This window comes from Procambarus clarkii, chromosome 67 (assembly GCF_040958095.1).
Source record: "Procambarus clarkii isolate CNS0578487 chromosome 67, FALCON_Pclarkii_2.0, whole genome shotgun sequence".
Taxonomy (NCBI): domain Eukaryota; kingdom Metazoa; phylum Arthropoda; class Malacostraca; order Decapoda; family Cambaridae; genus Procambarus; species Procambarus clarkii.
The window spans coordinates 12,568,685-12,586,948 of NC_091216.1; the positions used below are offsets into that span (position 1 = coordinate 12,568,685).

At 42.5% G+C, this 18,264-nt stretch overlaps 1 protein-coding gene across 4 annotated transcripts in view; it reads right to left on the reverse strand.

The window, feature by feature from the left end:
- Positions 1 to 6,551: 6,551 nt before the first annotated feature.
- LOC123767557 (uncharacterized) overlaps positions 6,552 to 18,264 on the reverse strand; it is a 542,858-nt gene continuing 531,145 nt past the window's right edge. For 3 of the 4 annotated variants that reach the window (XM_069310338.1, XM_069310336.1, XM_069310335.1), the window contains exons 7-10: positions 15,485 to 15,646; positions 14,997 to 15,102; positions 11,293 to 12,639; positions 6,552 to 10,083 (exon numbers count right to left, since the gene is read on the reverse strand). In XM_069310338.1, the coding sequence (XP_069166439.1) occupies positions 9,912 to 10,083; positions 11,293 to 12,639; positions 14,997 to 15,102; positions 15,485 to 15,646 (1,787 nt within the window). In that variant the 3' untranslated portion in view covers positions 6,552 to 9,911. The remainder of the gene's footprint in view (positions 10,084 to 11,292; positions 12,640 to 14,996; positions 15,103 to 15,484; positions 15,647 to 18,264) is intronic. The other variant, XM_069310337.1, reaches the window with a different exon arrangement.

Genomic DNA, 18,264 nt, shown 5'->3' on the forward strand with positions numbered 1-18,264 from the left:
ACATTCAAGAAGGACATGCACGACCGTAAGAGGGACAATGCAACTAGGACAATAAGGAGCAGGGCGGCGCTCCATCAAGTGACCATGGGTTAAGCGAGTATGGCCAATACGCAACCTCGCCAGAGCTGTTTCCCACCGCCGGTTACGGTGGAAGGAGGACGGCCACGAGGAAACACAACATTTAAGAGTACGTAGCTTGTTACCAGTAACAGACAACCAAGAAGCCTGCCAACGGGTAAGGACTGAGGAATGGATAACCGGGTAAAAGTCGGAATACGGAATGCCTTTACGAGAGATGGGACAAGAGCGGACAGCTTCCTTAGCGGCAGCATCCGCACGCTCATTTAAAGACACGCCAATATGGCTGGGAACCCAACAAAACTCAACCGACTTAAATTTACTGTGAACGAGAAACAGCCAATGCTGGATCTCGACAACTACCGGATGAACTGGATTAAAGCACCCGAGAGCCATGAGGGCACTACGAGAGTCAACAACAACCACAAAGGAAGACTGACAACGAGAAAGCAGGAGACGAAGAGCATAGAGAATAGCATAAAGTTCCGCTGTAAAGATGCTAGTCTCCGGAGGCAAGCGACACATATAAGTGCGATCAGGAAAAACAACAGAGTAGCCAACACCGTCCGCTGACTTAGACCCATCGGTGAAGACAGAAACGGAGTGGGAGTGAGAAGAAAAGTGCTCGAGGAAAAGGCGTTTTAGAACTGTAGGAGGGGTAAAAGCTTTAGTGATACGAGTCAAGGATGTACAAAACCGCGGAAGAGGGACCCTCCACGGGGGCAAAGAAGGAACAACACGAGGAGAAACATCAGAAATACGAACGGAAAGAGAATCCTGTAGGCGAGATAACCGGACAGAAAGAGGGAGGTGGTGAAGAGGAACAGGAACCGCAGGAGGGGTAAAAGTTAAAGCACGACAGAGGCGAGAGGAAGGATGTTGCAAGGACCGCGCAAGATAGCGAAGACAGTAGCGATCACGGCGGTCCTGGAGAGACAGGAAGCCAGTGTCAACATACAAGCTAAGGACGGGAGTCGAACGAAAGGCACCAGAACTGAGGCGCAACCCAGTATGGTGCAAAGCATCAAGACGGCGAAGAGTAGAAGGAGAAGCAGACGAGTAAGCAGGGCAACCATAATCGAGCTTAGACAGGACGAGAGAGGAATGTAAAGCAAGGAGAGTGCGCCTATCTGCCCCCCAAGAAGTATGGGACAAGACCCGAAGGAGGGTAAGGGACTTAGAGCACTCAACACGGAGGTAAGAGATATGGGGAGACCAAGACAAACGAGTGTCAAGGAATAACCCCAAAAGCTTCGCGGAATCTTTGTATTCAAGGGGATGACCATAAAGTGACAAAGAGGGACGAAGAACAACCCGTTTCCGCGTAAAAGTCATGGCACAAGTCTTAGAAGTAGAGAACTTGAAGCCATGACCTGTGGCCCAAGACGACACGGCATCAATCGCAAGTTGAAGCCGGCGTTGAAGGAGAGGCGAATCATCACCCTGACAACAAAGGGTAAGATCATCGACATAGAGAGCGGAGAAGACACCAGAAGGAAGAGAGGAAAGAAGACCATTGAGGGCAACCAGAAAAAGAGTAGTGCTCAGAACACTACCCTGGGGCACACCTTCGTATTGCTGAAAAGAGGGAGAGAGAGCGGTACCAAGGCGCACCCGAAAGGAACGACGAGAGAGGAAGCTGCGGAGAAAGAGAGGGAGATGACCACGAAGGCCAAAAGAATGAAGTTGAGATAGGATATGATAACGCCAAGTGGTGTCGTAAGCCTTTTCTAGGTCAAAAAGGACGGCAACAACGGAGGTCTTCGCAGCAAAAGCAGTACGAATATAGACCTCCAAGTTCACCAGGACATGTCGTGCTGCGGCACTTGCGGAAACCAAATTGAGAAGGGGAGAGGAGGTGATGGTGTTCCAGGAACCACATCAGACGAACGTTAACCATACGTTCAAAGAGTTTGCAGACACAACTTGTGAGAGCAATAGGGCGAAAGTCCTTAGGGGAAGTACCCAGAGACCCCGGTTTGCGAACAGGGAGGACAACGGCATCGAGCCAGTCCTCAGGGACTGACGACGACTCCCAGATCCGATTATACAGACTCAGTAAATACTGAGACGTGCTCGGAGGGAGATGGCGAAGCATCTCATAATGAATACCATCGGAGCCCGCCGCCGTAGAACCGCAGAGGGCCAGGGCAGAACGAAGTTCAGAGAGAGAGAAGGGATCATTATAGGGAAGCTGAAGATGAGTGCAGAAATCTAAAGGACGAGACTCAAGGACAGGTTTACGAAGAAGGAAAGATTGGGGAAGATGAAGACCAGAGCTAACAGAAGAAAAGTGGGAACCCAGTTCGGAAGCGACCTGCAACGGGTCCGCCACAAGAGTATCATGGAGGTGAAGGACCGGTGAAACATCGGGAACGAACTTACCCGCTATCTTGCGGATACGCTTCCAGATCTGGGCCAGAGGGGTTTCGGACGTAATTGTCGAGACATAAGATGCCCAACATTCACGTTTAGCCGTACGGATGGCCCTACGGGCCACCGCACTCGCTTTCCGAAAGAAAAGAAAAGAATCGGTCGTCTGCCTACGGCGGTGCTTCTTCCAGGCTGCACGCTTACAGCGGACAGCCCGAGCACAGTCCGCATTCCACCAGGGAACGCACTTCCGTGGACCCCGAGAGGAAGAGCGAGGAATAGAGCGGAGGGCAGCGTCGAAGACAGTGTCATGAAAAAGGATGAGAGCGCGAGAGAGGGGCAGAAGGGAGAGGTCAGAGAGAGTAGCACTGAGGGAAAATAGGGTCCAGTCCGCCTTAGCAAACTGCCACCTAGGGAAAGAGAGGGAAGGGCGAAAAGAGAAAAAGGAAACAAGGATGGGGAAATGATCACTTCCATGGAGGTCATCAAGAACCTGCCATGTGAAATCTAAGTAAAGAGAAGAAGAGCAGAGAGAAAGATCAAGACAAGAAAGGGTGCGAGTTCGAGAGTCCAAATGAGTGGGCTCACCAGAATTCAGAAGAGACAGGGAAGAAGAGAGGAGAAACGGCTCAAGGAGGCGACCCTGGGTATTCGTCAGAACGTCACCCCAAAGAGAATGACGACAATTGAAGTCACCCAGCAGGAGCACAGGCTCCGGCAAGGAGTCTAGGAGGTGTTTCAAATCAGGAAGAGAGAGCGGGACACTCGGGGGGAGATAAATGGAACAAACTGTGTACCATTTCCCCACAAAGATACGAGCAGCAGAACAATGGAGAGGCGAAGGAAAAAGTAAAGGAACAAAGGGAACATCAGCCCGAATCAAGAGAGCAGAAGAATTAGAAGCCCCAGCAATGGCTGGGGGGGGGGGAGAGAAAGGAATAGCCACGAAAACGACCAGGACGAGCACCAAGCATCGGCTCCTGGAGACAGACACAAAGGGGCGAAAACCGCGAAACCAGAAGTTGGAGTTCGAGGAAATTGGCGTAATAACCTCGAACGTTCCATTGAAGAATGGACAACGACGAGAAGAGAAAGGACAAAAACAGAGAACAAGGAAGAAACAAAGGCGAAAGACCAACAGAGCACGTTAAAGAATATCAGGGTCGGGATCAGGGTCAGCAAAGTCAGGGTTAGGGGGCATGGGTAAACTGAGCAAAGACGGAGGGAAGGAAACGGGAGAACAGATCAGAGGTGGGCGGGCAGGGTCCGGAGGAGGAGGAGGAGACAACGGAGAGGAGCAGTCAAGGACAGCAGCAGGAAGAGGGGGAGTAGAAAGAGAGGAGCGCACCCCAGCAAGAGCAGCAACCGAAAGGGAAGCAGGGGCCAAAGAAACCTCCATAGCAGGAACAGGGGGCGCAAGCACTGAAACGGGAGGGGAAGGAGCAACAGAGCCAGAAGGAGGAGCTGAGGAAGAAAGCGAAGCCTTCTTACCCGCCGGGGAAGAGGAAGGAGAGGAGCCAGGCTTACGCTTCTGACTTAAAAGAGACCGGTGTCCCAGCAACTACGTACCGGGCAACGGATTCCAGTGTCTCAACAGGAGAAGCCGAACGAGAGCACACACGACGGCCGTTAGGAGAGCGATGGACATCCGCCCGCACCGACAGGCGGCGGGGAGAGCCGATAGATGGAGGAAGAGGATGGGAAGGAGGATCGGAGGGGGACGAGGAAGAAGACACGACAGACCGGGTAGAAGGAAGGGGAACCCCAGACAGAGGACCAGGAGGAGGATCCTTCGGGAGAGAACCCAAAGGGACAGAGGAGGGGGCAGTGGGCGCATCAGGGTCCAAGGCCTGGAAACGGTTGTGAGTCTGAGGAAGGCGGGAAGGACGAGGAGAGGAAGAGTGCAACACGCGAGCATAAGAGATATTAGCATAAGGCGGGAGCCGGCGAACCTGGCGCCTTGCCTCAGGAAAAGATAAACGCTCCCGGTGCTTCAAGTTGAGGACGGCTGCCTCAAGCTTGTAATGGACACACGCACGGGAGAAGGTAGGATGGGCCTCACCGCAGTTGAGGCAACGAGCCTGGGGAGAAGCGCACTCCGACTTAGAGTGACCTTCGCCACCACACAAAGGACAGAGAGACACAGTCCCGGAGCAGCGGAGGGCACCATGCCCAAACCTCCAGCACTTGTTGCAGAGCCGAGGAGAAGGAATGTACTCCTGGACAGAGCACCTGGCACCAGCAAGAATGACAGAGGGTGGAAGGGTCCTACCATCAAAGGTAATCTTCACAACCCGGAGGGGTTGACGGCGACTACCACGAGGGGGACGAGTAAACGTGTCCACCTGGAGAATAGAATGGCCCTGGGCAGCGAGGATATGTCGAATATCGTCGTGGCAGTCGCGTAGGTCCCGAACACCGGTCGCAACATGGGGCGGGAGCAAAATAGTGCCAACACTGGCATTGAACTGAACGTTCTTCGAGACCCGAACGGGGGTCTCGCCAAGGCAGGATAAGGCAGCCAAGCGGGAAGCAGCATCCTGAGAAGGAGCAGCAACGACACGTGTACCGAGACGAGTGGGGTTGAAAGTAATGGAGGCATCCACGGAATCAATGAGATGTCGATGGAGGGAGAAATCGTCAGGAGGCGCAGAATCAAGAGGGAGGAGATCAAAATATTTGGCCCACGAAGCGGGACCAAACAAGGCTTGATAGGTAGCAGAACTGGAAGGAATCGAGCGAGGGCGGCCGTGACGAAGACGGCGGTGAGAACCCCCAGAGAGAGAGAGGGGTTAAAAGGCACAGTAGTTACAACTAGAGAAGGAGCCACGCCAGGGGACGAGGTAGTCACCACTGGGGGCTTGGGGCTCGACCCAACCACAGAGGAATGGAGGGGAGCCAGAGGAAGGAGTCAGAGAGGCCAAAGGAGGAGCAAGGTCGGGGCCCAATGCAGCGGAGGCTACAGAGCCCGGTCTTCCAATACGGACCGACTCGGGGGCTTGGTCGCCCACCCCACGAGCCTGAGAAGGTAAACCAGAAGAAGCCGAAGCAGGGGTAATCATCTTGACGAAAGAAAGAATTCACTCACGAATGTGCCCCCACACCCACCATGGAGCCACAATTAGAGGCAGGACACCCAACAAGAAGCTATCGCCGAACTTGTCGGGGCCTCCTAGGGGTGCGTCGCGAGTATACGCCCCACAAACGCCACCTTAAGAAACCGACAGTCCGTCGAGATCGGGTTCAGTGACGAAGTGGGGATTGACAATAAAAGGTTCCCCTCGCTCTCGACGTCGGGTACTGCAGTTCTACGGGTGCATGAGTATGCCTCCTCAAGCACCCGGGCGTCAAAATAGAAGAAGTCCAAGGGAAGAACCAGAACGAGCAAAAGGTCGGTAGGAAACGGCAAGCAGATAGGAGAAGTGGGGGGAGAAAAACGAAACAGAAGGAAAAGGAAAAGATGCCCAGCAGAATTGGAGAGGACGGCAGCAGGAGCACAAGGCTAGAAAAGGACAGAGGACTGTCCCAAGGAGCATCACACTCTGGCAGCCGCCCACTAAGCCCCCGAGGAGAGTTAAGATATAGTACACATTGGGGGAGTACAAAATGCGTACAGTTGCCACTTGTGCTGTTTTGTTGTTTAGTACAGTAGCTACACTATGATCCTTTGTATTTTATTGTTATACTGTATATACTACAATATTTATGCAGCACAGTACTTGTATCTACATACTACAACATTCAGCTAGGACATCCAATTTACTGGTCCCCTCAATCTTAAACAGTACTCAACTATCCATTTCTCAAATCAATAAAAGACCCATCTTTATTACAATCATGCCTCTTGTAAAATTAAGGAAAGATATCTACATACCCGTCTCCAATGGTGCCTCGCACACAATACCCTCTTACTTTCAGCTTCGCTTTCTATACTGTAACAAATAAGAACGTAAAGACATTATTCTAATGTATCAAATTAAAATAGTATTTATATAAGCAACTAAATCATTTATATACCTTCCCCAAATACTACCAGTTTGATACAAAGGTTGCAATACTAAAATATATTTTAAGATACAGGTGCAATAAAACAATGCAAGATTACCTGACCAATATTTATTCACCATAGTAATAGAGCAGTGAATATGTAAACCAAAATGCTGCCTTCGTCAGCAGACAGACAGGAGACATGCATAACTGTGAAGCGATCAGCAACCATGACCCTACTAATACCAGACTTCAATAAAGCACAATTTCTTGGTTTTAATACATTGTATATGAAATTTGCTTTATTGAAGAATAATCCAATTCACAAAAACACTACTGACCACTATTTTATGGTTACATTACAAGGGATAATGATGGTTACATAGTTCTTACTGTGTGTGTATTTATCATCCGCCTCTTTACAGACAGCAGTTAAGAAATAAAATAAAATCCATTTATCCATTCCTTTAAAATTATTTTACGAGTTTCATATTATACCAGTTAATATACCGAGGACTTCAGGCCTGATAGCATCAATCCCTACTCACTTTTAAGATGAAGAGGGAAGCTCACACCTTAAAATTTCTGTCATGACTGTCCGATGAGTACTGGCAAGAAAATAATATTATCTACCATATATCAGCAATAGCATTACAACTTAATATGTTACATTAAAGCAATAACCAAAAGTATATTTTTGGGTAATATCTACAAACCAATTTTTACATTCTACATAAAATGTACAAAGGTTAAGTGGTTTTGTGTATATCTTTGGTCATACGAAAATATAGAGAAATAAGACTTAGGCACCCTCCATTATACTTAATAATAAATGTTCTTATTTGACTTGATTTTAACCCTAAATATATAGGGCAAATAGCAACAAAATAAGTAACAAAGCTATCAAAATGTACAGAAACAATGCACTTATAGATTACACGAAGCATACGTAAATCAATTTTTCATTACACGATAATTACATCTTTTGACTCCGTATCTATACATCACAAGGAGAAACACAGACTTACTTCCTACTCTGGAACGCGACCTACAGGTATGTAAAACGTAAGGTAGACTTAGGCAACTTTGACTGCAACCAAATCAAGTTTTCTACACAGGAACTTCTATAACACAGGGAGTCTAAGCTCACATCTACAAGGTCAAAGGTCTAGTACTAGGAAGAGATGAACAGCTGGCATTGCTGTAGCAAACAGCGACATATGGAATCATTACAAAAATTTATTTTCAGGCACAATGCTTTGTCATTCAGTTTGGCCAACCACAGTTGAACAACATTTTTGTATTCATACGCATATTGAGCTTGATTATTGAGACCTTTTAGTCTTCTACCAAGTTTCTACAGCCTTAAATCCTGTGTCATATGCATTAGGTGTGTTTGATTAAAGCTGCAACAGCGGAGTCATTCCATTCTTGAGGCAGATTCAAACTAAGTAACCATGAAGAACTAAATCAAATAATATGGGCTGCCTATTGTGTTCCTGAAGACATAAAAAAAATCCTAACAAAGTAAAAAGAGGAAGTATATAAAAAATCTATTCAAAAATGATTGTGAGGAACACTTAAGACAATCCATGGAACATGCAGGAGAGGATGAGGAAACAAAATTTAGTCAGAGGGACAGTTAGTAAGTTCCTAATAGTATAACAAAGTATACTTGGCCTTACTTTGAGCGTCACCCCACAGGGACTGGCTAATCTAATAAACGTAACAAGAGTAAAAATGAAATATTAGCAAAAATAATCTCCAAACCCATAGATATCACTATTATTAAACAGTCTGTAATGTGCCTACTATATTTATATATAATTATATATAAAAGTTTTAATGCCACATAATATGCTATTCAATAATAAAATCAATTTACTAATATCAATTAGAAATTTACTGACAATTTTTATTGTAGCTGAAAGCATGCTTAACTAATGTAATGTAATGATGTAAGTGAATCTCTACTTTTAAATAAAATGTGGTGTATTAACACAAATTCCTTGTGGGTAATTCCAAATATATATGTAAGAGATGAAAGTAGTGCATAAGGGTGCGGGATTAGCCAGTCTCTCAACAAAAACCCGTCAGAGCCAACAGCCGCTGACGCTGCTACATAACCAGGACACTGAGGGTAGTGGTGCTGAAGTGCTGCCGTCCACTCTAGCTCGTCATCCTTGTGTGTACACTCCACTTATCGTGTACACTTGTCTACATACAGTCTACTTATTCTGTCTTCATGAGCTAGGAACATGAGGCTTCCACTAGTCTCAAACAACCTGCTACTAGACAAGACACTAGTAATAACAGTGGTCCTCTCAATTACTCTACAATCAATTACTCAAATATTACAAAGTTGATGACATTGCCAGAGTGCACAGTATCAGGTGCATATATTAAGCTAACAATAATCATGATGACTTTACCATGAACAATACTATCTGGACAGGACTGCATGAGAATACCAGAACACGAGAATAAAAATCTGGTTTTCTTGGGATAAGATAATTATCAATATAACAGTTCATCTGTTATATAGAGTTAAATGTGCTTAGTTGCAAGACTGCTACAGTTTTATGCATTGAGGTAATGTGTCGATATGAAATTTTAAGGTTTTTAGTTAGTGCCTACACAGTTCTTGGCATCAGTGCCAGCTACCCAACCTTGCAGATGACATGTTAAGGTGCAATTGGTAAAATTCGAGACTGTAAGAACTTGATGATCTTAGGATTCTTTCTTGTTCAAAACTGCATCTTCCATTAGAATGACAAGACATTACATCCCTGTGACCCAGTGTTATTGTCTGCCGACCTTCAAATAGGAAGAGTTATAACTTGCTCCCATGTTTGCCTTTTGAGAGGGTTGAGATAGCCAATAGTATGAGCTGGGGAGAGAAATAACGATTGGCAAGACTTACATGAAAAAGGAATTGTCACTGGTTCATTTATGGGGTATCGACCATCAATCGATAATGAAGAATTCTTAAAAGTAACAAAATTTTCGTCAATGAGAAAATGACAGGAAGGATTATGTGCATAAGGTGGATAATACTACTCAAAATCATGTACAAGTTCCTTGAAAGTGTTTTGTTGCAGGTTTTGTGAGTAGCATATAAAAGGTCTTACAAGCTATAGGTACTGGCATTGCTCTCAAATGTCCTTTTGTCATTTGCTACTTCCTCGAAAAATATTACACCTTTGAGCTCAGTGATTGACCTTTTATATTGGAATGGATAATGGGGTTAGATATGCAACACTGCATATTCTTTTAGGCATGTTTTGTTTAAATAATGTTCTCCTAAATCACTGGGAATACTTCTCAAAGAATTCTTCTGAAATCACTTTACAATAAAGCTATTCGTTAATAAATTTCGAGTACCACAGCACCCAGAATAGTAAAGAGGCCTGGTCTGTTTTCTCCTGTATATCTTCAGGTGCGTCTGTTTCCTCAAGTCATGCCCAATGTTTTCATTGTTCATGAATGATGACTGCAGCCCTAGGTACAAGTCCCTTGCGATCATTGTGGCAACAGAGCAGGTAACGATCATCAACTTCTACCACAACTGTCAGAATATCTCCACGGTTGAAGCTAAGGTGACCATTATCAGTGGCTAGGCGGTGATGGAGTGTCTGTACCAATCTGAAATGTCCAGAGTGTCTTATTAATAAGTACAGCAGTTACCAGTGTCAATAATTTTTAGTTTACATTATGACCTACAGCGGTTAAAGTAGTTTTAATATTATTACAGCAATATAATTGAAAAAAATTGTGTGCTTAGTATCAAAATTTTTGTCATGTCAAAGAGAAATTACAAAAAATAACACACAGTCTTAGAATCATTAAAAGGATGATCAAGCTATTTTATGACATCTAGATGATGTTTTTTGCACAAACTTCAAACAGTCTATTCCAGAGCTAAATAGTGTGATGTACATCTATTGCAAAAAAATTATTATGTCTCTTACCAAAACAAGGTAAGAACAAATAGCCACAATATCTCCCTCGGAGATTAAAATAAGAGTCATTTTAAGTGCAAAATGCATGTGATGTGATATCAAAGCACAAACAAGGACTACCTCAGTCTATGGCACAATAGATGCTGCCACACAAGAAACTGGTATTTGCCTTATATTAATCAGAGAAGTTAAGAAAAGCAAAATCAACCATCTTTTGCAAACATGAAAACTACTATACGAAGCATGCAGATGCTCATCACATTCAATGCTCATCTTTTTATGCTCAAGATAGTATTTAAACTTTCATCTGGTGGCTTCTGCTCTACGAAAGAATGGGTCCAGTCTGCACAAATTATTTAATTCAGAGAATTAATTCAAGTGAGCTAATGAAAGAGACTACGTCATCCCCAACAGCAAGAGTTGTTTAACATGCCAGATGTGTTGGACTACAGTAGAAAGACAAGTGACAGACACCAACATATGGTGATAAAGATGAATTTAGTTTCCAACTGCTATTGAACTTAGTGCCGAATCATAAGAGTTGAGTGCAATACATTACCTTCATACCCAAGAATGGCTTTCCCGATATTATGTAAGCAACGGTGATATGGTGCTCTCTTCTTTGTGCTTTGAGACAGTGCTGTATTAGTTGCATTACTATGTAGCAGTTTCACGAGAATTCCTTGAATAAAATAAGTCTGATTGTGGACACCATACACAACAGTATTCCTTCTTGCAAAGAAATTATTTAAGGACTGTCAACTGAACAATTCTTACTTTGTAATATATTGCTGCAATTTTGCCTTGAACCATCTCACGATAAAAAAATTAATTAATTATAATTTAGAAATTCCACAACCATACTTTTTTTATTGGTCTTACTACTACCTACTTGGGTGTATCTCCAGGTGCTACACGTCTCCCGTGGCTAGCCGACCGTGGTTGTCCACCATACCTACGCTGCCCGTCATACCTGCCACTAGTATTGTTGCCCTTTTCTCCAGTATTAGGCACACGGCCGGGCACGGAGGAGGCACGAACGATGTTACTGTTGACTGAATTAGGACGTGGTGCTAGGCGAGAACGAACTGAAGGTTGTCTTGCAGTTGTGTTGGTATAATCATCACTTAAAGAGTTTGGAGTGGTTGCTTTGTCTTTCAACGATCTTCTAGGAGCAGGTTTGGGCAATTCTTTAGGAGAGGCAGGAAAATGTTTTGGGGCCTGTTTAATTTGAGGAGAAGTTTTTTCTTTTGATGGTTCAAATGGTTTGAAAGGACGCTGCGGAGATGTCATACTAACAGGCCGAGGTATTCTAGACCTGTTTGCACTACTGGGGCTTACAGCTTTTTCAGGTTGAGGCTGTTGTGTTTTGGCCGCCTTTTTCTCAGGTCCTGCCATTTGCTCCCATTTCAACTGAAGTCGACGGAACCTAATGCCTTCAGACTCGTCATCTACTTCTGTCTCTACACATGCTCGTGAACCCTTCTCGTTTTCAGTATCCTTTTCAGATGCTGATCTCTCGCTTACATCTCCATCCCTACTAGAGACATCACTAACACGGAGATCAGTTTGCAAATCATCATCAGTACACTCGCTTGCACGAGAATGAATAGGCCGATTATTTTTGGGGTTATCAAGAGAGTCTGTGTAATCTTCACTGGATGTTCCTCCAGCTTCTTCCAGCATGAGTTTATCTATGGCTGTTAGCAGTCTCGAGCCAAGTTGAACACCACTCCAACGTTTTCTAAGTGTTGGATTCATTTCCTCATTGGCAACATGCTCATAGCACGATCTAGGTCTTGGGCTTCGGCTTCGCTCTCGAGATAAATCCCCTGTCGAGTGTAAGAGCTCATTTTCATCAAGCTCTGGAGATGTTAGTACTCTCATCAAAGCTTTGACACGATCCTGCTGAGCTGCATTTTTGAACTCTTTAGTTTCTTTTGAATGTAAATGATCTAGAACAGATGGAGGCCGTTCACCAGGGCTTTCTTTTGAACTTGTATGTAAGAAGAGACGTTCCTCCATCTTTTGTAGGCTTGCATGGAGAGCTTTATATTCATGGAGTAGGTCGAGATTGAATGGAAGGAGAGCAAGTGGTCTGAGAGAAAGGAGTAAGTCATCATAGAGACTTTTTGTGGCAGTATTAGAGAGGTAGAGAAATGCTTCAGGATGATAATGCTTCTGGATTACACTTTCTCTTGTACGAAGGTAACTCATCCAAGAGTCCAAAGATCGAATACTGAAAAAAAAGAAAATACATAAAACTTCCAAGTTATTATACCTTAAATATAAACAATACTGTATAATTTTCAATTCATTGTACAAAAAACAATTATTATTATTCTTTTCTATTTAACCTTCACTGTGCCGCATTATAATATGACACCCCCGTTGTGCGGCAAAAAAAAATTACTTCCAAAAAATTATTTTATCTTCTTATATGGTTTAAATACAATCTCTGATCACAGGAAACTAAAATAAAATATTGTATGCGACATACTTTAGTTTTGATGGAGCTGAAAAGTTGAGCAATTTATGGGCGCCGAGTGATGAGACGCTCGGGAACACTCAACCCCGTCACCCCGTGGGGTGACAGTTGCCACCAATATATGTTTTCATAATTATTTCAATGTATCTCATTCGTTTCTTCTGTTTTTTTTGTTTTTTTGCTGTTATGTTATTAAAAAGCGTGTACTAATTTGTGGAATTTATTTAGTTAAATGTGTGGAATATCGCTATACAGTACTTAAAATTATGAAGCTCATATATGGTGACACGTCTATTATATTCCAAGATCAATCACACTGTTTTTGCTGTTATTATGCTATATACACATGTTATATATAACTATCTACATTTTTTGTGCACCATAATGAACCACAAAGATTATGTGTTGAGAGTTTATATACACAGAACAAGAATACTAGGTCAACCTAGCAGCCAACAGCTGAATGTGGCAGGAGCTGCTCCAAATACATTTTTACATAATTATTTCAGTGTCTGTGAATGGTTTTATATCTAGTTTTTTGCAGTAATATTATTCAATAGTGTGTAAATTGTGGAATTTATATAGTTAAATATGTGGAACATTGCTACTCTAAAAAAAATGCCTCCAGTATTCTACACATTTTCCAATGACAAGCTACAAAACTGCTTTTATTACCACATTCCTATCATAAAAATACAGAATATGAATCCATTTCCACAAGGTTATACTGTGAAGGAACATGAGGTCACTTCATGATGCATATATGCAGGAAACAGTGGCTGGGTGTTCTCTCTCTACCTCATGCTGTGAATATCATAATTAACATTGTATTTACTGATATCTGAACATTGTACATAGTCTTTATCACAGTAAGGATCATCTATAACACTATCAACACAAAATAGATACCTATTTTATTCATCATTACTAAGTGGTGCTGTGGCCCCTAACTGCACAGCAGTGCTGTGCATGGCTCGTGCATGTGCCAGTCTAGGTTGTTCTCTCAGTACTGAGGCTCTCACAGCCAGCACGGATGCTAATAATTTTTTTCAAAATGGTGTTTGTTTACTGGAATCCTGAGGCACAGGATTTGAGTCCCCATGTAGCCGTGGGAGTTTTGAATCGTTCCCTGTACCTAAAAAGCTATATGGCACTCTGCCCACCCCCGATCAGGCGCTTTAAGGCACTCTGTGCAGTGCAGTGGTTAATAGAACCTAGTTACGTGCCTATGCATTCCAACATATAAAACATGTGTTAAAAAAATTAATAATTTCATTTTTATAGAAATGGCACTACTGCAACCCATCCTCCTGTTTAGATAGTAGTTTTTGTAATTATGTGCACCATAGTACAAACATTGATGTACTAAGCAATAAAATAGTAGAATTTGGTACTATTCACTTTATATAGAATCCCAAAAAAATGAGGCTAAAATACAAACTTAAATATTCCTGGGTCTAGTATAGCACACACATGTACTGTAACTACACACTATAACACGCCTGATATAGTGTGCATTAGGTCTTGGAAGGTTAGGTTAGTTTAGGTTCTCTATGCAAGAAATACAAAACCTTTTCCGGACAAAAAAGATTAGAAAGTTCAAACAGATTTATACTTTCTAATTGCATTGTACGTTGATATATGTATTATGGTCCTACATTACTAAAAGTACAGTACAATACTACCAAAAAATGAGGATGGGCTGACTACTGTGTTGATGGGATATGAGTATGTTAACCTGTCATTTTTAATAAAAAGAAGCTTTACATATTAGAGAAAGTTTTGCTTAATGATCATAATCAAGGCAAATGAAGCACCTTTGACAAACTGCCGGCTTCCTGTCTTTGTCAAGGCCACTAGGATTAGTGGCTCTTAGGTAAACCAGGTAAATAATATACCGACTTCCATTATAATGTTTGTTAAAAATAAAATAGGTCGTTTCAGCATTGGTTTCTTGTTTAAAAGGACAAATCCTTTGTAATGAAAAAAATTGAGTAAATTTAACTTTTAACCAATCCTTTAAAATATCATTATCATTTAGTTTGTGTTATTTAGCTTTCAAAGGTAAAAATATTAATCCACAACAGAACATGACTCGTGTAACTTACTTAAGAAGCCCAAATATGAATGCATTGAATTTGATGGGTCCTTCTGATAAACACTCTTCACTGTTCAGTGTCAGCACCAAGTCATTTAGCGCCTTTGTGGAGGGACCTGTGCAAACATGTTTAATATTAGCGACAATTTATTTACTTGAAATTTAGTCTAATTCATTTATTATGCACCCTTCCTAACCATCCTGAGGGGATAATTAAGCAGTCTAAATTGTCACAAATTATATATACATGTGTATATTGTGCTTACCGAAGACGACATTTTGGTCTGTCCTAGACCATTATCAAATCGTGCAATGTCTTTATAATTACACGACCTTATAATGGTCCAGGACAGACCGAAACATCATCGTGTCTTCATTTTCTGACGCACAGTTTGCACAGTTTGGTCATCTTGTCTTTAGACATGTAATTGTGAATCTTCGTCTGCTTGTGCTAACTGAATTATCCTCGAAGAACATTACAAAAAAAGATAAGCTTACTTATTTGACTGGTGACTTCAATGACCCGCCACACTGAGTTATTGATCTTGCCGAAGAGGGACTGTAGGGATGGGTGTAGGCCGTCACTAAGAAGAGCATACACTGCAGGACACAACTTGTCAAGAGCCAACTGTGCCACAGCAGGGGTCAGACCACTGGTACCTGTACACCATACTCTCTATTAAATTTTCTGTACTTGTTCAAGCAAGTGTATATCACAATTTATCATTCCTAAATAATGAATAAAACAGAGTGCATGTGTGTGTATTCATCTCATGATGCGTATGAATACAATACAGCTTATACGTTACAGTCTGCTCTAAATTCTATGCAAGAGAGATTTTACAGACAACTTTTAAGGAAAGCATGAATCGAGACCAATTAGTTTAACATGCTAAACAATTAGTTTTTTACAAGAGCTTTTTATCAGTACCAAGGAAGTAATGTTTCAGTTTTCCAAGCTGTTTTTTCCATTTAAAATTCCTTTAAATGCATAAATATAACTTTGTAAGTCAAAACACAAAATACATTCAACTGTGCCATACATGCCCAATAAAAATCTGACACCTGAACAAATTGTGCTTTACATACAGTATTAAATAAACTATAACATTTCTATATACAAAAAACCATTTCTGTTCATTAATTTAATTGCTATTTGCAGAGTACTGTGCCAATAAAATTAAAAAATTAACCTTGTATACATAATTGCATTTCAGTCTTGTTGGTAAGAAATCCACTTGATCCTGGAAAATAACCTCTCTCTCTCTCCCTCAATAGCTTTTTAACATATTAAAAATACATGAAGTGTATGTGAATGCACCAAAGACCAGAACCTGAAATTAGCAGTGCAGAATAGTTCCATATAGGGAGAACTCCAAAAATTACAAACTGGGAAGTGTACATCCTTCAGCAAGAGTGTGTGTGTGTACACATACCAGGACAGGCATATACTTTACATATAAATAATTTCACTGAAAACATCAACATGCTAGAAAATGAAGAGGATACCGACTACCAGACAAGGTGGCTGCATCCATGCAGCCCACCACCTGCATCCATGTCATATTATATCAACAAATCCCCCACTATGTATTAATTACAAGCAATCTTAAAACATATTCAGTCATACCAGCCCGATAAAGAGTAATGTGTTGCCCTTTCTGTGGTCTACCCGTCAATTACACGTCATCTCTTATCACATTATCAAACAAGCAATTTATATTTATCACTCTCTCTCCTCTGATATATGGCAGCACCTTGCCAATTTGCATTGATTTATATCTTGCCCTGCATATTCTACATGCAATTATTCAATTACTGTCAATTATACCCAGGGAAAACTATGCTCTCACAGGTATAATATATATAACAGGATTAGCTTTCAATTATGTAGACTTTTGCACATTTTACTTGCAGCGTCTTCTCACTTAACACTTTCAGCTTGTGGAGATATGGTTCTTCTTGCGATATTGCGACCATAATTAATTCTACGGATGTCCAGCGGAGACATATTTGGCAATCTCATATTAAAGTATTTTTTAAAATTCCACTTATTGCTCATTATGGGAATAGTTTTAAAATGCGCGCCTTTAGATTGTGAACAATTTGATACCAAAATGAATGACGTAGCACGGAAATTGAGGTCAGAACACTGGATAGAATATAAACATTTTAGTGTTGGTGCACGCTCCCGGGAAACGCCAGACCCACCTTGGGGTGGGCTGGGGCGTGTACGCTGGGCCCCACAAAGTGTTAATGATCCATTAGGTCCATTGATCCTTTAGGTCCATTGAAAGTTTTTTCATAAATTAGTAATCACCACTCCAATATACTGTATTCCCATACAGAAATCCAATATTAAACAAATTTCCTAATAATTCCTGATTTACCTGAAGGCCACTAACACTAGTGGCCTCGATGAGGACAGGAAGCTGGTGACTTGTCGGCTTCTTGTGGTACCACTGCTTCCTGTGGTAAACAGGTGCAGTGGTAAAACATGCGAGTGTTTTATCACTGCACCATGGAGACTGCATCTGACCGTCTAAAAATATATACAGATCAACAACGTCTAACTTGTTCAATATTTTTAAAGTTTCAATGAGATCTGCCCTGTCATGCCTGATTAGAAGTGTTGTTAGCCCTGTGGCCTTCAAGCATTCCTGGCACGAGAGATGACTTGGCTCTGGAATGACTTTTGTTGCCCGGTGTTGCACTTTCTCCAGAACATCTACATCCTTCTGAAAATGGGGTCTCCATGCTTGGATACAGTAATCCAAACGGAGGCACACCAGGGATATCTTGAAGTTACCCCGAGGTGCTTCCGGGGCTTTGCGGCCCGGTCATCGACCAGGCCTCCTGGTTGCTGGACTGGTCAACCAGGCTGTTGGACGCAGCTGCTCACAGCCTGGTTGATCAGGTACCCTTTGGAGGTGCTTATCCAGTTCCCTCTTGAACACTGTGAGGGGTGAGCCAGTTATGCCACTTATGTGTAGCGTAAGCGTGTTGAACAGTCTCGAACCCCTGATGTTGATAGAGTTCTCTCTGAAGAGTACCTGTTGCACCTCTGCTCTTCAACGGGGGTATTCTGCACATCCTTCCATGCCTTCTGGTCTCATGTGATGTTATTTCTGTGTGCAGGTTTGGGACCAACCCCTCTACTATTTTCCATGTGTAAATTATTATGTATCTCTCCTGCCTGCACTCAAGGGAATACAGATTTAGGCTCTTTAGTCGGTCCCAGTAGTTTAGATGTTTTACCGAGTGGATTCTAGCAGTAA